Source organism: Myxocyprinus asiaticus, chromosome 43 (genome assembly GCF_019703515.2).
Source record: "Myxocyprinus asiaticus isolate MX2 ecotype Aquarium Trade chromosome 43, UBuf_Myxa_2, whole genome shotgun sequence".
NCBI classification, from domain to species: Eukaryota; Metazoa; Chordata; class Actinopteri; order Cypriniformes; family Catostomidae; genus Myxocyprinus; species Myxocyprinus asiaticus.
The window spans coordinates 648,655-674,308 of NC_059386.1; the positions used below are offsets into that span (position 1 = coordinate 648,655).

Below are 25,654 nucleotides of genomic sequence, written 5' to 3' on the forward strand. Positions count from 1 at the left end.
AGCAAAACATTGCCCAGAACATCACACTCCCTCCACTGCTTGTCATCTTCCCACAGTGCATCCTGGTGCCATCACTTCCCCAGGTAATCAGCGCACACGTACACAGCAGTCCATGTGATGCAAAAGAAAATGGGACTCATCGGACCAGGTGACCTTCTTCCACTGCTCCAAGGTCCAGTTCCGATGCTCACCCACCTAAAACTAACCCATTGTAGGCACTTTCGACAGTGGACAAGGATCATCATGGGCACTCTGACCGGTCTGTGGCTACATAGCCCCATTCAGCAGGATATGATGCACTGTGTGTTGTGACACATTCCTCCCGTAACCATCATTAACATTTTTGGTGACTTGTGCCACAGTAGACCTTCTGTCGGTTCAGACCAGATGGAGAGCCTTCGTTGCCCTTGAGCATCAATGAGCCTTTGGTGCCCAACACCCTGTCACCGGTTTGTGGTTTGTCCCTCCTCGGACCACTGTTGGTAGGTACTCACCACTGCTGACTGGGAGAACTACACATGCCTTGCTGTCTCAGAGATGCTCTGACCCAGTTGTCTGGCCATAATAATTTGACCCTTGTCAAAGTCGCTCAGGTCTTTACTCCTGCCCATTTCTCCTGCATTCAACACGTTGACTATGAGAACTGATTTTTCGCTTACCATCAAATGATGGTAGATGAGATGATCAGCATTATTCGCTTCACCTGTGAGTGGTCATAATGTTTTTGGCTCACCGGTGTATAATATAAAACAACCTCTTCTATCTTATTGCTGAATTTTAAATTGCAGGTAAAGAGTTTTTTTCTCAAGCATCAAAATTTCAGTTATAATATTCATAAAGGTGTGTGTGTGTTTTGTACCATCCAGCCGGCAGGACATGAACACTCTCCCGTCACATGATGACACACACCGCTGTTCTGACACGGGCAGCGCTCCTCACATTGACGCCCATGTTTACCTGGAGGACACAGATCCTCACAGCTGCAGATATACAATTATTATTTAATTATTTAATTTTTATACACAATTTACAATCATATTTAATCAAACTACACAATGATCACTTTATAGATATTTCAGTTTCATTTTTTGTTAATGCATGATTTTCTGAAGCTGCTTTGAAACGATGTGTGTTGTGAAAAGCGCTACACAAATAACAATGACTTGACTTGAAATACAGCACACACACCTGTCAGTCAGATACTCTTCAGTCATGTGTTTCTGTGTGCATGTATGTGTGTGTGTGTGCAGGTAAATCTCACAATGCTCCTGTGTATCCTGGGCTGCAAACACACTCTCCTGTGATGTGGTGACACGTGGCATTGTTCTGGCACTGGCACGTCTGTTGGCAGTTGTTGCCGTAGGTGCTGTGATCACAGAGCTGCTCGCAGCGCCAGCCGCGGTACCCTGGTGCACAGATGCATGCTCCAGTGATGGGGTTACACAGCGCGCCATTCTGACATTGACACCGGTTGCTGCAGTGAGGACCCCAGTGGCTGCTGTCACACGCTAGGCAAACACACAATGATTACTACATTACATGCCTGAAGTGTGTAAAAACACATTTTCAGTATGACATTAATCAATCAGTGTCCAGATCACTGATAACAAGTGTTCACTGATAACCCTTCATCCTAAAGTCAAGTAGTTTTTATTGTCATTTCCTTCTGTGTACAGGGGAAGAAACAAAACAAAGTGTCTCCTGAGACCACAGTGCATAACATTTAACATGTAACATGTCTTACAAGACTATCACAGGTAGACACATGAATTAGTGCAACACTAAATACAACAGTGAATACGAATCAACAATACAAAACAACACTGTGCATGATAAGTACACATAATGAATTCAACAATAAACAATAAATAATGAATAAAGTTTTTTTTTATTTTATTTTTTTAATGTGTGCAGGCACCCATACTGAGTTGTGTGAGGCAGTAATTAGTGTAGGTAGTTGCTGTAGTGCAAGTTATGTCTAGTCTGCATGTATTGCAGTGAGGTAGGCTTATTATGTGCAAGATAGGCTGCAGTTACTCTTAGTGCAATGGGACAGACAAGGATATATAAATATGTACAAATGAATTTTAACCAACCAAGAGGAACATATGTACATAGCGGGGTAGATAAGCTAAATATATATATATATATATATATATATATATATCACTTTTTGAAAAAAAAAGTCATTTTTGATCAAATCTAGACAGGCCCCATTTCCAGCAGCCATCACTCCAACACCTTATCCTTGAGTAATCATGCTAAATTGCTCATTTGGTACTAGAAAATCACTTGCCATTATATCAAACACTGCTGAAAGATATTTGGTTCATTAAATGAAGCTTAACATTGTCTTTGTGTTTGTTTTTGAGTTGCCACAGTATGCAATAGAATGGCATGTCTTAAGGTCAATATTAGGTCAAAAATGGCAAAAAAGAAACAGCTTTCTCTAGAAACTCATCAGTCAATCATTGTTTTGAGGAATGAAGGCTATACAATTCTTGAAATTGCAAAAAAACTGAAGATTTCATACAACGGTGTACATTACAGTCTTCACAGACAAAGGACAACTGGCTCTAACAAGGACAGAAAGAGATGTGGAAGGCCAGATGTACAACTAAACAAGAGGATAAGTACATCAGAGTCTCTAGTTTGAGAAATGGACACCTCACATGTCCTCAGCTGACAGCTTCATTGAATTCTACCCGCTCAACACCAGTTTCATGTACAACAGTAAAGAGAAGACTTTATGGGAAGAATTGCAAAGAAAAAGCCACTTTTGAAACAGAAAAACAAAAAGAAAAGGTTAGAGTGGGAAAAGAAACATAGACATTGGACAACAGATAACTGGAAAAGAGTGTTATGCATCTTAAACCTCTGGGGTCAACGGACGCGCCGGTGCGTCCTGCTGTATTTTTTCCGCATAACAGCGGAAACAACTTAAAATACTCCATCATGTTTGGGCATACAGATAAGTGTAAGACCTCATTACAAACTATAAAGGGTCTACTTTTATTTGTGTACACTCACAATAACAACAAAACCTTGTGCTTTTGTAAAATAAAGAAAATAAACAGGGTGCGCTTTCAGCCATCTCTGTCTCCGTGAGCATCTTTCTGAAACACGTCACAAAAATGAACTGAAACTCAGCGAATACTTATCACACAAACATGAAACATACGTCTTAAGAAAGCTTAAAATGTCTAGTTTTAAATAAAGCAATTCAAATTTAAAACAAATATTCTCCTGCAATGTAATCTGTATGAAACAAAGCGATGTACAGTTTCTCCAGGCTCAGCTCATTATCGCTAATGTGATCACACCCACCAGCAGAGGGCGCTATTCATATGGTAATGTGCTGAGGCGATCAACGCAAATGGTAAACGCCCCCAACAATGCCTTAAAAAGCATCAAGTTCATCATCAGATTCATTCACTTTCCTGCGCGTTTGGAAGATGGCACTCTACACAGGTGAGGAAGCTCTACAGATGGTCCTGGATAGTGACAAAGAGTTCACATTTTCCAGACTTGCCAGCCAGGATTCAGAGTATTGAAATGTGAAATATGTCCTAATAGGCAAGTTTTATTTACATTTAAATGTTGTTTCGGCTGTATGTATGCTGTATGATATAAATATGATATGTAATATGATATAAAAATAATATGAATGTTTAGATTATATTTTAACTAGTGTTTAAGCTGCCTCATTATCATCAACGAAGCTTGTGCTTGCAAATATCTGTTCGGGTGTAAATATGTAAAATGTGCTGTAAATATGCCCATATTAGAAAATCAGCATATTAGAATGATTTCTGAAGGATCATGTGACACTGAAGACTGCAGTAATGATGCTGAAAATTCAGCTTTGATCACAGGAATAAATTGCATTTTACAATATATTCAAATAGAAAACAGTTATTTTAAATTGTAAAAATATTTCACAATATCACTGTTTTTGCTGTATTTTGGATCAAATAAATGCAGCCTTGGTGAGCAGAAGAGACTTCTTTTAAAAACATTAAAAAATATTTTAAATGGTAGTGTAGGTCTAAAGTAAAGTCTTTATGTAAAGAAAATGTATAGTCAGATTACTTCTTTTAATTTAAACTTGATTTTGTGAATAAGCTACAAACATTCATTCTCTCTCAGGGGAGGGGTCTTTGTCTCCTCAGGTGTGAATCACATCAATATTCATGATCATCCACACCTCCTGTGGTTTAGCCTTTCTAACACTAAAAGTGTCTTACAAAAGTTAAATGACTATATTGTTTTGTATGAATAAGTGATCAGGATGGTTTTCACATCATTTTATAGCAATAAATCTAGGCTACAAGATCCAGTTCTCAAAAGTCTTGTGAACAAATGTTTAGTATGTGTTATATGGCCTTATTTCAACTTGAAACTTAAAATTTTTGTTTTTTCAAAAACCACGCATAAACATTATTTTCTCAAAAATACAATCATGTACATACATGTTGTTCACATATTATTGTAGCCCAGTTTGTGCTGAATACAGTGTTATCAGACTTTAGCCATTAATATGTTTTTAAGCAACTGAAAAAAATCACAAATGTCAAGGCATGTCCAAACTTCTCCAGGGCCCAAAACACCCTCAGACCCCAGAGGGTTAAACCCATTGAGCTTTTGTGGGATCAGCTAGACTGTAAGGTGCGTGAGAAGTGTCCGACAAGACAGCCACACCTATGGCGAGTGCTAAAGGAAGCATGGGGTGAAATGTCACTTGAGTATCTGGACAAACTGACAGCTAGAATGCCAAGGATCTGCAAAGCTGTCATTACTGCACGTGGAGGATTTTTTAATGAGAATTATTTGAAGAAGTTTAACAAGTTCTGAACATTTCTTTCAAATTGTAATAGTAATTTTTCATGTTATTTATGTCCTGACTATACATTGTGATCAGTTGAATGCCAGTTTGGTGAATAAAAGTACCAATTTCTTTCCATAATAGCAAAATCTGTACATTATTCCAAACTTTTGGTCGCCAGTGTATATATATAAAGGTAGCAGATGATTCCCAGTGTGTATGAGTGTGTGGTGGGATGGTGGGGGGCTTCAGGCAGTGCAGTTCAGTAGCCTGATCGCCTGGGGGATGAAACTCTTTCTCTTGTGGTCTTGTGGTCCATATGCGGATGCTCCTGAGCCTTCTTCCAGATGGTAATGGGCAGAACAGTCCAGTGGAGGAATGAGAGCTATCCTTCACAATGTTTGTTGCTCTCCTTAAACACCACACTGTGTGGATGTCCATCACGGAGGGAAGACTGGACCCGGTGATGTTCTGAGCAGTCTTCAGTCTTCCTGCTAGCAGCAGAGCAGCTTCTAAACCACACAGTGATGTTACTGGTCAGAATGCTCTCCACCACACACCTGTAAAAGTTTGTCAGGATGGTGTTGCACATACCAGCCTTCTTAAGTCTCCAAAGGAAGTGGAGCTATTGTTGGGCTTTTCACTAAGGAGGTGGTGTTCTGGCTCCAGGTGAAGTCCTCAGTGATGTGGACCCCAAGGAATTTAAAGTTTTGGACCATTTCCACCTCTGCGTCATTGACATGCAGAGGGTAGTGGACCAGAGGAGACTTTCTGAAGTCAACAATCATCTCCTTTGTCTTGCTGACATTAAGGGATAGATGTTGTCTCTGCACCACAGCTCAAGTTCTCTCACCTCCTCTCTGTATGCCGACTCATTGTTATGAGTCCCACCACTTGTGTCATCAGCATACTTGAAGATATAATTGTTCTGGTGCTTGGTGACACACTCATGGGTGAGCAGCATGAACAGTAGTGGACTGAGAACACTGCCTGAGATCTGTTTGTCAGAAAGTCCAGGATCCAGTTGCAAAGTGCGGTGTTAAATCCAAGCGTGGAGAGTTTGCTGGTGAGTGTCTGTGGGATGATGGTGTTGAATGCTGAACTAAAGTCAATGAACAGCATTCTGACATAGGTGTCTTTGTTCTCTAGATGTGAGAGTGCCAGGTGGGTGACATATGATATTGCATCTGCAGTGGAGTGGTTCTGTCTGCAGGCAAACTGTAAAGGGTCCAGAGTGGGTGGGATGAGAGCCTTGATGCGAGTCATGACCAGCCGCTCAGCACTTCATGAAGATGGGCATGAGTGCAACAGGACGGTAGTCATTGAGGCAGGCTACTGATGACTTTTTGGGGACAGGGATGATGGTGGCAGTTTAGTGGGGCCGGCATTGTATTGTTAAATATTCTGCAGATTCTGAACAGTTGGCATCATCAGTTGAAGCGTTTGTAAACCAGTTTGTGTTCACATAAACACACAGTCCTCCTCCATTTGTCTTACCGGATAATGAGTTTCTGTCCGCGCGGAAAGAGGCTAATCCATCTAGCTGAACTGCCGAGTCGGGAATGTTATCATGCAGCCACATTTCAGTGAAAATTTGAACGCAGCAGTCCCTCAATTCACGCTGTGAAGTCATACGAAGCCTAAGGAGTGTCAGTGTATTTCTCTCACATTCACTGCATGCGTTTCATTTGTTCGCATGGAATCTGCCGTAAATACACTGAGTGATGTTCATTTTCTTCACCCTGTGAGAAATAAATGATTGTTCACTCCTCTTATAAATGTGCTGGCTTACTTCACATACAACACTGCTCTGGAGATTTCAACAGAGCTTTTAACAATGAATAAAGATGAGTTTGAATAAAGATGACTCACAGTTCAATGATCTGCCTTTGCAAACTAAGAATATTAAGAAGACATGACAAATAATTTTGAAAAACAACAAACACACAATCCAGTGTGTGTGACTTTCACATGAAAAGATTTTAGTCTTTTATTTTCTGTAAGTCAGACCTGAGCCTTAGGTCATGTTTTTGAAGCATCCATAATGTTTCTTCAGGCAAATAAGAGACAAAAGCCAAGCAATACTGACCAAAGAGCATTAGTGAACGTGACCCAGTTCAACAGCGGAGGTAAAGGTCATACACAATTACTCTATTCAACATGCTCCCTTTATGTCAATCCGTTACAAACATCACTAAACATTCAATTATTTGATCTTGCAGTTATATGGCATATTGCACTCAGAAGGAAAAACATATTATTATGACTTGAATTGCATTTAGTTTTTGTCACATGACTAAGACTGATCATGTCACAACACAGCAAACATAAGGGGAAAACATACACTGAGCAAGATTTAATAAACCGTGTGTTCATGACATGAGATGCGCTAATCCACCTCTGACCATTAAACATACTGTATCACAGTAAATAGATGAAAACTCTCTGATACCATCAGATGCAGTCAAAGAAACGAAGGATGGTGACTGTTAGAAACATGCCGGTGAAAATGAACTACTGTGATACGTGAAAATCATGTTGGGATGTTTCATGTGACATCTCATAGACCCTGTTTTCACCAGGTATTAAGATGCATTTTGGGGCAATCCGTTTGAAACACAACACTAAAGACGGGTGTACGGGACCCAAAATGTTTTGAGATTTGTCCACTTCAACCACATCATATGTGGACAAAAATGCATGTGAGCACATTGGGCTCGCAGTGTAAATGCTCATCTGTTCGAATGCGTTCAAACAGCAATGAAACACCGCCTACTCACCGGTCAATCAACTGATATGCTGAAACAAGAATTTAAACTTTGCCAGTTAAATAATTGAGAATTCTGCTTTAAAATTCATGTTTGTGCTTGGATTAAAAGCAAGTATAATTGGGAGAAACAGAATATGCTATTTTTACACAATTGTATTATTTTACTTTTTCTGCCCTTCATTATCTTGCAGTAATACACTGTCATAATGATTGATGTACAGCATGTTGTCATGAAATCAGACACACTCCAACCTGATCTTATTAGAATTCATGAGAACTGCATGAGATGGTGAATTTGTAAGAAATCATACGACTTTGTTTGTATGAAAACGTACGACTTATACACCACATGCACTTCCCATGTGTCCTAGTAGACCCCAATGTTTTGTTTCTTCCTTGTTACTGTCAGGGTTCTGCCCTTAGTTTTGGGTTTTTTCCCCTTTGTGGCAGAGCCCTGACAAGTAAGTGTTCTATGTCTGTTTTATGTCTTGTGTCTGGATTCAGCCACTTCGGTTGGTTTGATTTATTTACTCTGTGGCTGAATCCAGACACTTGTGTTTTGTCTTGTGCTGTGTGAATATACTTGGGTTTGTGTTTTCTCATTCCCTTGTGCATTCGTGATAACCCCACCCTCTCGTTTGCCTTGTTATCTGTCTGATCATTAGTTGATTGTTTTCACTTGCCCTCCTCGTTATCTCGTTTTCTTCCCTACTTAACCCCATTATGTTTTTTGTCTTGTGCCAGTTCATTGTGAATTTGTTCCCTGTTAGGTGTCTGCCAGTCCAGTCCTGTCCAGTCCAGTCCAGTCCTGTCCAGTCCTGTCCTGTCCTGTCCTGTCCTGTTTGTCTGCTCCAGCCCGTCATCTTGTTTGTTGCCCTGGACTGTGTTTTTTTTCCCCTTCGGAGTAGTTTTTGTTGTTTTTGTTATATTTTTCTATCAATAAAAGCCCATTATGCTACTCTGTGTTTGAGTCCTGCCTTTTCTACAACAAAACCTGACAGATATATTCTGTTTTGATGCAAAGGTAAACCTAACAATGAAGTGTAACTGTAATGGTAGCCAGCTGGTAGGTAGTTGTGCAGTGTATAAACCTCACTGCCCTGGCATCAAGAGGCGCACTAGCATCTGACGCTATAGGCTGTAGCCTTTAGCCTTCTTGTTAGTGCACCCGCCTCCCATGCTGGAGATGCCAGTTCGAATCCCACATGGAGGAGGTTGAGTAGGACAGGTTACATAACACCTTACCCAAACCCTAAAAGTTACGATGATAGTAATGTAAAAAGCACTGTTCTGTACGATGGAAGAAACAAAACTTCCTGGATCAGTAAGCGTGTTCGTGATATATTTAGTAATTTTAATCCCCCCAAACCAAAGCCCATACACAAACCAAACCATAAATTTGAACCTGTGACCATGATTGTAATTGATAAATATGTTTTGTGTATGATGGAAGAAAGTAAATATGAGGGTTTTGAAGCAGATGAAGGAAGCATATGTGAATTTGCCATCTCTTACTATTCTTATGAATTCTCATGAGACTGTGTTGGACCCCTTGAAATCCCAACAAAAGTGGTCACAGAAGACGCATTTGAGCGACCAAGTGTAAATGGTGATGTGTCTCGCCTGACCACATGTGACCGGATCAACAAAAACACGTGTCTGACAAAGTGTCTAATTTTGATTAGTGATCAACCAATGAGAGCTCTTTTCTTAATCAGCCAATCATGAACTGTAATCTGCTGATTCTGATAATCTCAAAATGGCCAATTATAGGATGATTAATCTGCCTGGTCAAAATATTATGTCTACTATCCTCGCTGTATTTGATTATGGAGATGTTATGTACAGAAGTGTTTGTAAATATGCCATTGAACGCTGAGATGGTGCATGATGGTGAATACTTCTATCATTTGTAGTCAAGCTGAAGGAAGAGTTTAAGGCCAGTCAAGTGTGTTTGAGGATGATGTGTTGTTGTCATGCTCTGGCCTACATCTCACATCACATGATCTGAGCCCTGAGGTCATTTCCTGCCTCTCTGGCCAATCACACTCCTCTCTTTGTTTTGATGAAGAAAGGCCTTTTCTCCTTCATCATTCTTTCAACTTCAATCCAGTGCGGCTATTTTTTGTTGCCGTTCTGTGACGTGGAAAGGCCAAATACAAAGAATGTTCTGAGGAAATTAAAGTCTTCTAGCATTTACTGACACTGTGATAAACCAAAGAGTCAACAGCAAAAACAACTCGAAATTTCAAAAAGTGTTATTATAGTGACATCATACACAACAATCAACAAAATCTATCTAACGTGTAAGGAATTATACATGTTTGGATTCATAACTTCAGTGTCTTCAAGCATGCTGTCAAAATTTAAATGACAAACTAAATTATCCCTACAAGATAACACTGAGATTTGAGAATTACTCAAAAAGCTTAAATATGATATTAGCAACATAGTTTCATGACAACTTGTAATAATTAAAATGAGATGGCAGAATCATAAGATATTGTACGACTTGTCTTGTGCCAAAAAATGTATAACTTTTAGATCAACCAATCATGTACACTTCCCTTCCAAACGCCGATATTTTCTTTCTTGTGTAGTACACTGAAGTTTTTTTCCCTATTAAAATCATTAGGTTTAGGGTTTGGGTTAGGGTTTACACATTATAGTAAGGTTTATGTTTGGGTTAGGGGTTAAACTAAGGAAACATTTTAATAAAAACATGTTTAGTTGGTTTCTGTTTCTCTATGGCAGTTAAAGTTGTACGTCTTAAGATTTTTTACGATTTCACCATCTCATACTGTTATTAGGACCTTTCATTAAACCCGGTTGAATATCAGGTTACCAAATCCTTTGTTTGTCTGCCACTATAGTCAAACCAAGACCAGCACCAGCAGTGGTTAACTAATCCTGACCAACTGAGTGAGTTTAGTTCCTGAGGGACACAGATACAATAAAGAGCTGAAACTCAAGACATGTTGTTCAGACCCCTGAAAGACCATCTGCACTTTACAACATACACAAATCACTCTCAGGAAAAAAGAAATCTGGTGTTTGAATGTAATGGGGTTAACACAAAATATGTTTTGAAAGAGAAATGTCATGGGTTATCAATATTTTTTTTGTCCAATAATAGTGTGTGATTTACAGTATTACAAGGCACATTTAAACTGTGTGATACGATCAGAATTTACTTAATTATCTATTCAAAATATAAGCATATGAATTCCAAACAGGGTTAAAATAATGTTGCGCTTCAGGGTTAGTAATGATGTGTTGGGCCTCATGTATTCAGATAGAAGACAAAGGCAGGCCTAACACAGTCGTAAAAACCTAACTCAAGCCCCCACATACCTGGTCATAAATTATACTGATAAAAATTGCGCCAAAATCAAACAAAGGGAGTCCAAAACAGACTTCAAATCCCATGAAGCCTTGCTCACTAAAGGATCGAACTCTCAACTCCTATTGGATGAGGCACACGACAGAACGTCCCTCAAACCATGACATCATCAGGAGTAGAAATACCTCTGAAATGCTTCCGGGATTTGCTTCCAGCAACTTTGTTCACCATGTATAGACGTAGCTCATCGCTGCTCTCAGGTGCAACCTCGTGGCACAAGGAAGTAACGTCCGACTTGAAACTGTGGCCATACAATCTCCATCTCGCTGCACAAGTTGAGATCACTCTGTGTTCAACCGAACACTCTAACGGATCCGAAGGAGACCGCTGAGCAATCCGCATCTTCATCCGTTTGCCTGCAGAAGTGAAGAGATTAAAGATTTCTCTTCCATCTTCAATCAAGTCGACATTTCTGATTTCTCCGCCAGCCCGCCGAGAATCAACAGCCGTACGCCCGCCGACAGAGCGAGGAAATGGCCTCCCTTCATCACCTGAGCCTCAAGGAACCGGGTCAGATTTAAAGGACGGATGAACGCACATTCTGCATCCTCATGCGATTCAAGTAAGAGGTTACGTCTGGGCAGAGATAGAATATTCTAGTGTGTTATTCTTGTGTTTCAAGGTTTTTGCTTGTACAGTTTACGGACCACCATGTCCGCTCATTATTAATACTCAGGGTATTAATTATCACAAATTTATTTTGCTGTATTGTGGTCCAACCAAATTGGACTGTCGTGCGTTTTCACCATCGCGGGTGAGACCGGCAAACTGAGTTATCCATTAAAGAGTCAAAGAACGCAGGACTTTTACGAGCCGTCCACCGCGTCTCTGAGCGATAAACTAACAGCTGCTTTCTCTCCCACGTTCGCGAAATCGGCTTTAGGGCCATCACTTAATTCTCTCTCTCTCTCTCGTACTAACCACAAACACACACACACCCTCATGTGTTATAGGATTATTTTGATTTCCATATCTAATCATATCACTGTTTAGTTTGTAGTTGTAAGTCAGAAGTTTATTGACTGCATTGTATTAATTATTAATTGATATTACTGCATAAATAAACTTTGTTTATATTACAAAGAGAAGTGTTTTGGTTTCTTTTGCATACGCCTGTGTCATGCTGACGGGATGTCAGTGCTCGGATTCAAACCTTCATTCATTGTTTTTTTGCCGAAAATCGATATTCTTCGAATGTCGATTTTCCTAAGAAAACAATCTAATATTGAGACTGTTTTACTATCTGGTTATTAGTCCCTGATTCCAGGGTAGTGCCCCGTCAATGTTAATCCTTATTAATATTCTGTTGATTTTTGATAACTGATAATTATCTTTGATGATTGTTGAATTTGAATAATCAATAAGCTAATAATAAGCTGTTAATTTTAATTAACGTTTCATCGATTCTCATCAATGTTCTATTGATTTTAATAATTAATAATTATCTTTGATAATTATTCATTGTTGCTAATAACCAAACCCGCTCCTAAACGTAGCACACTACATGAGTTAGACTATGAGTTGGATTCAATTAATTAATTTAAATATTAATTAATAACTAAAGAAATAATTATTAATTATTTCTGATAGTAACACTGATCTAAACAACCAGTAAATCCCTACAGATGCAACTATTAGTAGTTTTCAAGGCTGTAACCACATGTTTAGGATTGTGGATAATAGTTTAAAAATCAGCCATTGAAAAATACATACAGTGTAAGTCAGAAGTTTACATACACCTTAGCCAAATACATTTGAACTCAGTTTTTCACAATTCCTGACATTTAATCATAGAAAACGTTCCCTGTCTTAGGTCAGTTAGGATCACTACTTTATTTTAAGAATGTGAAATGTCAGAATAATAGTAGAGAGAATTATTTATTTCAGGTTTTATTTCTTTCATGACATTCCCAGTGGGTCAGAAGTTTACATACACTTTGTTAGTATTTGGTAGAATTGCCTTTAAATTGTTTATCTTTCACAAGCTTCTCACAATAAGTTGCTGGAATTCTGGCCCATTCCTCCAGACAGAACTGGTGTAACTGAGTCAGGTTTGTAGGCCTCCTTGCTCACACACACTTTTTCAGTTCAGCCCACAAATTTTCTATCAGATTGAGGTCAGGGCTTTGTGATGACCACTCCAATACCTTGACTTTGTTGTCCTTAAGCCATTTTGCCACAACTTTGGAGGTATGCTTGGGGTCATTGTCCATTTGGAAGACCCATTTGTGACCGAGCTTTAACTTCCTGGCTGATGTCTTGAGATGTTGCTTCAATATATCCATATAATTTTCCTTCCTCATGATGCCATCTATTTTGAGAGGTGCACCAGTCCCTCCTGCAACAAAGCACCCCCACAACATGATGCTGCCACCCACATGCTTCACGGTTGGGATGGTGTTTTTCGGCTTGCAAGCCTCACCGTTTTTCTCCAAACATATCAATGGTCAGTATGGCCAAACAGTTAAATTTTTGTTTAATCAGACCAGAGGACATTTCTCCAAAGTAAGATCTTTGTCCCCATGTGCACTTGCAAACTGTAGTCTGGCTTTTTATGGCGGTTTTGGAGCAGTGGCTTCTTCCTTGCTGAGCAACCTTTTAGATTATGTAGATAAAGGACTCGTTTTACTGTGGATATAGATACTTGTCTACCAGTTTCCTCCAGCATCTTCACAAGGTCCTTTGCTGTTGTTCTGGGATTGATCTGCACTTTTCTCACCAAATTATGTTCATCTCTAGGAGACAGAATGCGTCTCCTTCATGAGCAGTATGATGGCTGCATGGTTCCATGGTGTTTATATTTACATACTATTGTTTGTACAGGTGGTACCGTGGTACCTTCAGGCGTTTAGAAATTGCTCCCAAGGATGAACCAGACTTGTGGAGGTCCACAGTTTTTTTCTGAGGTCTTGGCTGATTTCTTTTGATTTACTCATGATGTCAAGAAAAGAGGCACTGAGTTTGAAGGAAGGCCTTAAAATACATCCACAGGTACACCTCCAATTCAGTACACCTCCTATCAGAAGCTAATTGGCTAACTGTCTAAAGGCTTAACCAAAATTTCTGGAACTTTCCAAGCTGCTTAAAGGCACAGTTCCCTATTTGTCACTCACTCGACATTGTGTCGATGTAGTGACACTAGGGGTTGCCCTTGGGAACCCCAAACACCTCTGATCTTTGAGAAAAGGCCAATGGAATTGGCGAGTGGAATTTGCATGCCTCTCCCCCGGACATACGGGTATAAAAGGAGCTGGCTCGCAACCACTCATTCAGATTTTCTTTTCGGAGCTGAGCGGTTGTGTTCAGCGAGCTGAATCCTCTGCTGGTCCATTCACCTTGAAAAGCTGTTGGATTTACGGCGCATTACAGCGGCTTCTCCCCCTCTTGCACCGGTGGTGCTTCAGCAGCTAAAAGAGTATATTCTTCCTACTGAAAGAGTATATTTTCCCTTCTAAAAGAGTGGCATTAATGGAGAGCGTCTTTTTAAAGATGCCTTTCCGTTTGTGTGTATTTCCTGGTTGCGGTCGTTACCTCTCCGCTTCCGATGGCCATGATCGCGGTCTTACGTACTTGGGCACTGCCCACGCTGAGACAGCGTTCGTGGACGGGTCATGTTCTCACTACGAGAGCGTGACCATGGCAATGTTGCGTCGGTTAGCACTGGGGGGGTTTGGGGACCCCAGTGGGAGCCACTCTGCCGGGTAACTCCCCACAGACCTCCCATTCCCCAGTACGCTCCTTTGCCCCACTGGGATGAGACTGCCAGCTCGTCTCAGGGCAAGTTCGCGATCTTGTTTCGGCGCTCGCGAAGTGGATGAGCTCTCGATTGCAGCATCGGAGAGCGGGCTGACACTGAGGACTCGACTGGGCTCCCATCTTCGGGTGCGGTCGCCCAGTCGCAAGCTGACGTGCAGCTGGCAGCCATGCTTGCCCGGGTGACTGCGTGCGTCGGGCTGGAGTGGAACCCTCCACCCCCCTGAACCCTTGCAGCTTGACGATTGGTTCACGGCCACGCCACGCCCTGGTCCCTTTCTTCCCGGAGGTGCGTGAGGAGCTCACGAGGTCGCAACGGGCACCTTTCACTGCCCGGACCCGGTCTCTGAGCTCCTCCGCTCTCACTACCCTCAGGGGGGTCTGCAATGTTGTTCCAAAAAAGCTGCTCAAACTAAAACTCAAACAGTGCAAATACTAAACCAAAATAATTAACTAAGCTCAAAAGAGTTCATGCAGCAAAATATCTGATTATAATAGCTGAAATAAATGTGTTACATCAGATTGCAAATATCTGTATGTATATCTCCAATCCACCGAACACTCGACAGCGGTGCTTTTACATTTAATAAGCTGTCAATCATGTACATCGCTATTTCAATTACTGGCTGTTTATTAAAATGTCCCGCCCATTTGAGAGCGCAACCAATCATCATATAGAGAAGCCGAGCTTCCAGATGAGTTAAAATACATTGATTGAAAGCCTGATGTCCAATAAACAATCAGATGAAGATTCAATGCAAATAAAACTCATAAAGCTCCCATAGACTCACAGAGGAGCATCCAGCATCAATCTTTCCTCCCCTGAAATCTAATTGTAGAGGTTTCAGCCATAGACTTCTATTGAAAGACGGCTTCAGCAGTGCTCTGTGGGTGGTAGCCCACTGACTACTATTGACATATTCATGTAGAGTCTGCATTGCTCATCCAGCACATGATCATCCTATCACGGTTGTTATTATGTCTTGTTTTATGCACATTATATATCTCATTATTCTATATTCAGTATATTTTATTTATTCATATTTATATATTAGTCCTCGTACACTGTACATTGTATATTATCCGTACATTTGTACTATGTCTAAATGTATATCAGTGTATATTGTATATGTAAATATTGTTCATACTGTACATACGTCTATTGTGTATTTTGTGGTCTGATATTTGTCCACACTGCATAGCTGGTGAGCATCCACTAAAGATTTTCACACCTGTACACTCGTGGATATGGTATTGTGACAATAAAGGGATTTGATTTGATTAGAAAAAACAGATTACATGACAATAGTAATGTGTAATATTTGACACTTTAATTCGCTGTACAAAAAGTGATATGTAATTTACATAGATTATTTGTACATATATTTAACTCTTCATTGCTGTATTTTCTATTAAATCTAGGGGATGCTGTGCTTCTCATGTAGTCTTAAAGCAATCACCACTTAAAGCAGACAAACCAATGGTCCATACTGCAGCTGAAGAACTCTAATAACATCAAATTTAAAGTCTTTTGAGGAACTAGACTGATTAACTATATCAGATAAGATATTATTCTGAATGATGTCCGCTCAAAACACTTAACTATCCAGATGCTGCTAAAGACACTAGATGAATGTGTGTGTGTTAGTGTCTGTATACTTATCTATAGTAATTAGACAGGACAAATTTATATCCAGACGTGAGCTAAATCTAACAAAACTTTCTTCTGGGGACATTTTGGGACATCCTCAATTGTATATTTTAGTATTCAATAGTATTTTTTTTTCTATTCTCAAAAAACAAAGTTTTATTTTAGGGTGTGGGTAGTGTGGTCATTATAATAAGCTTTATCCAAAAACAATAGAATTGTAGATGAAGATGTGTGTGTGTGTGTGTGTGTGTGTGTGTGTGTGTGTGTGTGTGTGTGTGTGTTAGAGACAGATGGGCACAGCTGTGGGACTCACCACTGGAGCAATCGGCTCCGCCCCAGCCCGGCTCACACTGACAGGTGTTGGGGGCCATGCAGCGGCCGTGCACACATTTCTCAGCACAGTGAGCTGCAGCGAAAACAAGAGAGAGTCTGATCACATTACATCCATTCAATGAGGGGAGCACAAAACAAACATGAGAGGAAACCACAGAAAACCACTTCAAACCACACAAACACATGCTGATGAGATCATGATATCAATAAGCCCCGCAAAAGACAAACAGCTTCTGCAACAAAGTGAGGTGACTCCTTGCAAACATAGTGAATGAAATTAAAGCAGGAAAAGAACCAAATCCATGAAGCCAAACAGCTTTATAGCAGGACAGACTCAGGGGTGTCAAATCCTGATCCTGGAGGGCCATAGTGTTGAAGAGTTTAAATCCAACCTTAATCAAACACATGTGAACAAGCTAATCAAGAGGTGCATCTCAGTCAGCACCCTAGATCAGTAGTCAGAGCACTGGCCAGGGAGTCAGCCATTTCTAGGGCTCAATCGCGAAATCGTTACAACGCAATGAAACGTAAAAACCAGGGAGCATTGTTGTTCACTATGTTCCCTTACCAGAAACATCCTCATGTCTTCTGTCTGCACAGGCCTTAAAATGAAAACCCGACCTCTACCCAAGATTGTGTGACCCAACCCTACTTGGCCCAAATGGTTAGATTTTAAGCCGAACCCGACCCGAACCCGAAATCACTCACTCTTTTTATAATTTTTTCTCCAAGCAAGAATTGTTGCAATAGGCTGTATTTTATGTAAGCATCATAGGCAACATTCGTACAGCTGCCTCGTAGAGGGGGCCCTGGCCTGAGTGATAGTGTCTACCACCGCTGGTGGAAGACCTGCTAGGAGCCGGATGTGGAGATTCCAGAGGTCCGGCCACGGGTGCTGGAGTGAGAAGGTCCTCAGGGGAATGCGCCAGGGAGGTGCTACTGTCAGGAGCATCAGATCCGAGAACCAAGTCTGGTTGGGCCAGTATGGTGCAACGAACAGGACTTGCTGCTCGTCCTCCCTGACTTTGCACAGTCTGTGCAATGAGGCTCACAGGAGGAAACGCATACTTGCGTAGCCCCCGAGGCCAGCTATGCGCCAAGGCATCCGTGCTGAGGGCAGCCTCGGACAGGGAGTACCACAGGGGGCAGTGAGAGGAGTCTTGGGAGGCGAACAGGTCTACCTGTGCCTCCCCGAATCTCTCCCAAATCAGCTGGACTACGTGGGGGTGGAGTCTCCACTCCCCGCGAAGCGTTACCTGCCGTGAGTGCGTCCGCTGCACGGTTGCGGACGCCCAGAAGGTGAGTGGCTCACAGAGACTTTGAGGTCTGCTGACTCCAAAGGAGGCGGCGGCGGGCGAGTTGCGACATGCGACGCAAGCGTACGCTGCCTTGGTGGTTTATGTAGGCTACAGTCGCTGTGTTGTCGATTTGGACCAACACATGCTTGTCCTGAATCAATGGCCGAAGCCTCCTCAGGGCAAGCAATACCGCCAGCAACTCCAAGCAGTTGACGTGCCATTGGAGTCAGGGCCATGTCCAGAGCCCCTACACTGCCTGCTAGCCCGAGTTCGAGGTGTCCATCATGACCACGATGCATCTTGAGACCTGCTCTAGAGGAACACTTGCCAGTAGAAATGTAAGGTGCGACCAAGGGCTGAAAGTCTGACGGCAGTGTGGCGGATGGTCACACGCCGAGTGCCGTGGCGCCATGCCCACCTCGGGACTCGTGTCTGTAGCCAGTGCTGAAGCGGTCTCATATGCATCAACCCAAGGGGGAGAACCACCGACGAGGATGCCATATGCCCCAGGAGCCTCTGAAATTGTTTCACTGGTGTTGCTAACTTCTGCCTGAAGGTTCTGCCCTGAGAGTGACATGCTCTGCACAGGGGAGAGCTTGCTCTTCTCCCAGTTGACCTGAAGCCCGAGTCGGTCGAGGTGCTGAAGCACAAGGTCCCTGTGTGCACACAATAGATCTTGCGAGTAAGCTTGGATTAGCCAGTCGTCGAGATAATTCAGAATGCGTATGCCCTTCTCCCTCAGCAGGGCCTGGGCAGCCTCTGCGATCTTGGTAAAGACGTCCAAGATTGGGCACGACCCTCCCCCTCTCTTGGGCATGATAAAATAAGGGCTGTAGAAGCCCTTGTGCAGCTCAGCTACGGGGACGGACTCTATTGCTCCCTTCACCAGAAGGGTGGCAACTTCCACCTGAAGGATTGAGGCACCCTCGCCCTGCACCGTAGTGGAGAGGACACCACTGAACCGGGGCGGGCATCTGGCGAACTGGATCGCATAGCCGAGGTGAATCGTCCTGATAAGCCACCGCAAGGGGCACCTAACCAGGCCTCCAGCCTCCGCGACAGCAGCACCAGGGGGATGACTGGACTTACTGTGTCCGGGCAGGGTGGTTCGTGGCAAGGCAGAGCAGGCACCAACCTGGAAGACAGCCCAGGGGGGACGTGCTGCTCCGCAAGCCCGCAATGGTGGCCAGTGAGTAGGGCGGGCGAGCGGCCCCAGAGACCAACATACTTACCTGATCGCCGGCTGTCTCTTGACAGAGAATGAGGGTACGAGAGGTACTCGCGTTCGCCTGATTAACCGGAAAGACTTCCAGCGGGCACTCGGCAATGTAATGCTCACCACATACTGGCCCCGGGGCGATGGTGGGGCTGGAGAGATTCCCCGGGCCAGACCAGTCAGGAGAAGTTGCCTCATCCCTGGGCAGCCCATGTCAGGACCGCCTTTAAGCCCGTCTGTGGTTCTTGGGGGCCGGCTGACAGGCAGGTGGAGACAACAACCCGCGGGATGATCTTTTTCTCTGAGGCCGGTGTGCGGGCTATGATGGTACAGGAGCCGGGGCCGGCACCGCAGGGGAACGGCTCTGGCGAGAAGCAGATGGGGTGCGGGACCATGGTGGCCTGAAGGCTGCCGGGTCGCGCTGCAGCAGGATGTGTTTAATTGCCTTGGTCTGCTTCTTCACCGTCGAGAACTGATAGGCAATATCCATGTGTCGCAAAAAAGACCCCCTTGGGAGATGGGTGCTTCAAGAAAGCGAACTTTCTTGGTGTCATGCATCTCCACAAGGTTGAGCCACAGGTGCCGCTCTTGGATCACAAGAGTGGACATCGTCTGGCCCAGGGCACGTGCCGTGACCTTCGTCACACGTATAAATGCTCTGCTACGGCACGCTCTACCTAGGGAAGCCCAACGTATCTCTTAGCCGCTCCGCCGTCGAGGGTAGTCAGAGTGGATGAGCCCTCGAAGTGTGTATGGGCAATAAAAGGTGCCTTCCATGACTTCGTTAGCTCCTCGTGCACTTCCGGGAAGAAAGGCACTGGGGAGGGGCACGGCCGTGAGTCGTGTTCCAAGCCCAGAAACCAATCATCCAGCCACGAACGCTCAGGGCAGGGTGGAGGGTTCCACTTCAGCCCGATGTTCGCAGCCGCCCGGGCAAGCACGGTTGCCATCTCAGAGTCCGCCTCATCCTGTGCTCTACTGCCCGTGGGCGGAAGCTCAGAAGATTCGTCCACTTCCGGTAGCAGAAGCCCACCCTTCGATGCCACGACAGAAAGCTCATCCTTGTCGCAAGCCGAGAACGACACATTAAACCCGCCCTGAGGCAGACTACTTGCATCGCTCGACAACTCGTCCGGACAGAACGAGCATGCTGGGGGATGGGAGGTCCGCGGGGGCTGAGCCGGCGGAAACGCTCCCATGTCCACATCCAGATCGCCCACGGTGCTTACCAACCCGGCCGGCTGAGTGTCAGCCCAGGATGGACTGGGTTGGGGAGCAGCCACGGTGGCTTCTTGCTTCATAAAGAAGGAAGTGAGCAGTGACTGCAACGTTCTCATGGGCATGTTCTCGCAATGAGAACACAACCCTTCCACGAAAGATTTCATGGGTATCAGGAGGGGAGAGATAACGGCCATATCAAGTAGCACAAACGCAGAAGGACATCTTTAAAAAGACGGCAAGCGTTTGATTGAGCTTTTTTAGAGAAAATATACTCTTTTGAATATACTCTTTTAGCACCCGCAGACTCAGGTTGTCGAAGCGCCCAGGGGAAGCACCACACTCGACCGTGTGAGGGTGACCGCTGATATGCGCCGTAAACAATCCAGCAGTGTAGCAAGAGGTGAGAGGACGAACACACAAGCATTCGGCTCCGAAGAAAAAATCTGAATGAGTGATGCACGCCATCTCTTTTTATACTCGTATGTCTGGGGCGGAGAGTGGCATGCAAATTCCACTCGCCAATTTTCATTGGCCTTTTCTGTTTTAAGCAAAGGTGATTGAGGCTCTCAAGATCAAACCCCTAGTGTCACTTCATCGACACAACGTCAACTGAGTGACAGTCAGGGAACACCGGATAATTAGTGCATAGCAAAGAGGGTTGCAAATATCAGAAATATCCACAGATAGACAGTCGCTAACGTTAATAAATGAAATCGATTACAACAGGCATCTTTTTTTACTTACAGACTAAAAGCTGTTTATTTGTGCACAGCATAGACTTACCTAAACAGATGTGGTTTATTTATTGCTTATTTTCATGAAACATTACACACGATTTCTTAAACAAGGTGCTACAGATTAAAACAAGGCCAAATACTGAGTGATACAATGCGTAAATTGAGTTACTTAAAGTAAATTACTTCAGAATCTGGTTGTGCCAAATTCAAAAGGAAGCAACACTTTTACACACAGTTAGGGTTAGGGAAAGGGTTAGGTTAAGGGCTTGAGGTGGTATGAAGCTCCCTTTTTTGAGCTCTGCAGCTATTTCCTTCTGTGTCCTAATCTAGTCCTAATCTATCTATATATCTAGCTATCTATCTGTCTGTCTAAAAGACACACCTACAATAAATATATAATAGTTGTTTACTTTGTGTTTATGTAACCTCTGAGTGTGCCTCATATGGGGTCATGACCTCATCATGACCTCATGAAAACTCCTGCTCTGGCTTAGACCACACTTCTTTGGATGAAAGATGTATTTTACAATATATTGGTGAACAGCAGATGGACTGTGAGCAGTGACCGTGCTAAATGGCATCTATTACAGGTGTAAATACAGTAAACACAGCAGTAATACTCACGGACACATATATCTCTGCTCTCATAGAATCCTGCACAGCATTGAGACTTGCGTCGATGCATCGTCTTCTCACCCCTGCGGTACGCCATCCTGTAGCTCACCCTTAAACAACCGCCAAACACAGATGGATACAATTATTCATCTTTACCAATCCTGTGACAGTTTTCATTTATTAATTTCTTATTTCAAGAATATATAATGCATTATCTACTAATCATTCAATATTCTAAACTTTGTAAGTGAATATGATAAAAATATGAAAAAAGGTCCTCTTTATGAAATGTGAGTGTTGTGAAGTGATGTTATGCTCACACACCTGTGTTGAGTGCATTTGAACCAGTTAAGGATGTCTGTGCAGCTGGTGTAGTAGATCTGATCAAACGGGTGCGCATACGACTCCTGCACGGTGACAGAGTAACTGCACCCACACACACACACACACACACACACACACACACACACACACACACACACACACACACACACACACACACACACACATGAAGCCTGTATCTCTCACATGTGTGTGGTCCTATTACTGCATCACAAATGTCTGAGAGCAGCAGCTGTGTGTAATTATCTGTGTATCATTATAAACATGTTGAGAAACTAAATATCATCATGTGTTTGTTGTGTGTTTGTGGGGGGGGGGGGTTACTAATGCTCCAAAATACACATAGAAAACACACCAGTATTGACATTAAAGCAGCTCTGTATGTAGTGATGTAGGCACCTGTCTGTCTGTATTTGTGTGATATTCATACAGTTACAGTGACAACAGCTCTTGTGTGATTACAGTCAGAACAGTTGTGTCCACTGGCTGTGTTTATAGCCATTTATTTGCAAGAAGAGCAATACACACTTATAAATATAGCCGCAAGCGGCAATCATCGGGGTCCAAGCACATGTGAAGAAATAACCAAAATAATCAGAATTGACAGAAATTGCCAAATGACACAAATTGACTATATAAAAGCTGCTGAAAGCTGATTGGTCGATGGCGGGAATGTTTTTCAAAAAATGCTACTGTCCTCATAGACACTGATGACACCTTGGACAAATAAACTGCATGCAAAATTTAAGTCGATTGGACCAACAGTTCCATAGTTAGAGCCACTTTTAGCTTTTTAATTATTATAGCACCACCAAGAGGCAAAGGTGTGCAACATCTTGTGTGTCCTCAGAATGAGCCGATACATATGTGTACCAAATTTGGTGATAATATCTCAATTCGTTCAAAAGTTATAACCATTTTAGTAAAATGGACATGCCCACTACGAACGTTTTGAGTACCGTTTGATGATAAATCAGAATTTCAAAATTCCTTTGATAACTTCTCATATTGGGGCAGGGGGTAAAACTCTTCGGCATGACGCAAGGAATCAGAGGAATCAAAATTTTGTTTCTAGCCCTTACGGTACAAGATTTATGGCCCAAAATGTGATTTTTGTTTGTTTTCTTCGCAATAGTGCCACCTAGTGTCTGACGGATGTGTGTCTGTACACCTGAGTAGTGGGGGGGATTTGGAACCATCCTGCCAAGTTTGGAATCTCTACGACTTACGGTCTCTGACCTGAGTTTTGTGCCGATCGGCCTCCGTTAACCTTGTCTGATAGGTGCTCAAATTTCATTGGCCAATGGCGGCCATGTTGTTTTGAGATACGCCAATGTCCTCATAGACAGTCATGGCACCTTGGACAAAGACACTGCATGCCGATTTACAACTCAATCAGACTAACGGTTGCGTAGTTAGAGCTGTTTTCATGTTTTTTTCAGTTTTTTACTGTAACCTCAGATTGAGCTCATACACATGTGTACCGAGTTTGGTGAAAATATCTCATTTCGTTCGGGCGTTATAGTCATTTTAGTAAAAATGGCCCACCCTTTTCGAACGTTTTGGCACCCCTTAGTGACCGTGAGTCGAAGTTTAAATTTTTTTTTTATAATTATTGATAATCAGACTCCAGAGTATATTTCTGCACTTGTTTGGTTCCGATCGGGCAAAAACCTAAGACTAGTTCACAAAATTAGGTTTTTAACATTATCTGAAATATTTACCGAACGGTTCGACAGACACCAATGCTTCCTATGGCAAAGTTGTTTAGAATGAGAAGAGCTATCAGGTGATATATATTACTTGTGTTTTTTCACAACACTGCATTATATACAACCATTACCACCTACAAAAATCGTAATAGCACCACCTAGTGGGCGATTTTTTTTAAAAATTTGCACAACCCTCTCAGACCAAGAGTCAAATAGGTCCACCAAGTTTCGTTCCAATCGGTCATTGTTAACGTTGTGTAATTACTGCTGAAATTTGATTGGCCGATGGCGGCCATGTTTTTGAACATACGTGAATGTCCATAGAGACAATGATGGCAGCTGAGACAAAAACAATGTATGCAAATTGTGAAGTCAATAGGATTAACGGTTTCATAGTTACAGCCAATTTCATGTTTTTTTGGTATTATAGCACCACCATGTGGCAAAACCATGCCAACTTTTCTGGGCGACCAAAGATTGACCTCTTACATAAGCATACCAAGTTTGGTGAAGATATCTCATTTCCTTCAAGAGTTATAGCCATTTACGTAAAATTGGCCACTCCTACTTCCTATGTTTTCGCATACCATAGCTAGCTCGAGTCGAAAGTTCAAACTTTTTTTGATAACTTTTGATATTGAGACTCCATAGAATCGTTTGGCACTGGTTTGGTCCCAATCGGACGAAAACCCTAGGACTAGTTCGCAAAAGTAGGTTTTATGAAAAATAAAACGGAAAATTTTTATAGGTGGAAATTAAATCGGAGATATACGTTTAGTTTGGTTTGAGCTAAGGATTCCAATGGTAAAAAGCACTTGAGTCTATGACAAACGGTCTAGGAGTTATGAGCAGTTTCACGTTTTTGATCGCTGTAGCGCCCCCTATTGACCGATTTGACCGAGTCCGTGTTTCTGAGTAGCGAGCAATACTACTACCATCTGACCAAGTTTCAAGTCTCTAGGCATTACGGTTTGCTCTGCCCGATCAGTTTTATGGCAGAATAATAATAATAATAATAATAATAAAAATCTTAACAAATACAATAGGGTTTCAGCGCTAAGCACTTGAACCCCTAAAAATAATAAGAAAATCAGAAACGAATACAATAGGGTTCCTGCACCTTCAGTGCTTGGACCCCTAAATAAGATATATCATTATAAATAGCAACAGCCAGATCATTATTACTATTAATTTAATGTTTGGAGTGATGATGCCAAAATGAAATCACAGTACTGGTTGCTGTTTATGTGTACTGGCAGCCCTTATAAGGTGTCTGTTTGGTGTCCTGCTCTGCATAACGCACTGGTCAGAGTGTAAACAGGGGCAGCTGGGACAAAAATACATTGATTGAAAGTTCAGTGTCCAAGAAACACTTGCATTGCACATTTGCTTGGCGAAATTTCCACAGACAAGCAGTTCTATCAATAAGCAGTTATTACTGCAGGTTGCTGACTGTCGCGAGCTGTATTCATCCAATCATTGTTATCGGCCTCATACATAGGCAAATAGGTTAGTTAATCCATTGGTTTACAAATGTGCAGCATTAATTCCTAACCCAGGGCAAAGGATGAACAGTGTGAAACATGAAACAAGATAACCCAGGATCATATATATATATATAAAACAATTTCTAGTGTAAAAAAGCCCTTTAGATTCACAGTGATTCCCGGCATCTGGGTGGGACCCAAAATGAAGTGTTTAGAGATTCTCATCCAATGAACATAGATCTTTACATGAATTCTAATGGTACAGGTATCTGCAATAAACTCCCAATGAAA

The 25,654-nt window shown here is 42.4% G+C and overlaps 1 protein-coding gene across 4 annotated transcripts in view; it reads right to left on the reverse strand.

Annotated features, from left to right (window-relative positions):
* LOC127433362 (multiple epidermal growth factor-like domains protein 10) overlaps positions 1-25,654 on the reverse strand; it is a 155,821-nt gene that overhangs the window by 107,582 nt on the left and 22,585 nt on the right. For all 4 annotated transcript variants that reach the window (XM_051685191.1, XM_051685189.1, XM_051685192.1 and 1 more), the window contains 5 exons: positions 22,147-22,248; positions 21,832-21,932; positions 16,716-16,808; positions 1,262-1,508; positions 860-980 (listed from right to left, as the gene is read on the reverse strand). In XM_051685191.1, coding sequence (XP_051541151.1) covers positions 860-980; positions 1,262-1,508; positions 16,716-16,808; positions 21,832-21,932; positions 22,147-22,248 — 664 coding nt within the window. The remainder of the gene's footprint in view (positions 1-859; positions 981-1,261; positions 1,509-16,715; positions 16,809-21,831; positions 21,933-22,146; positions 22,249-25,654) is intronic.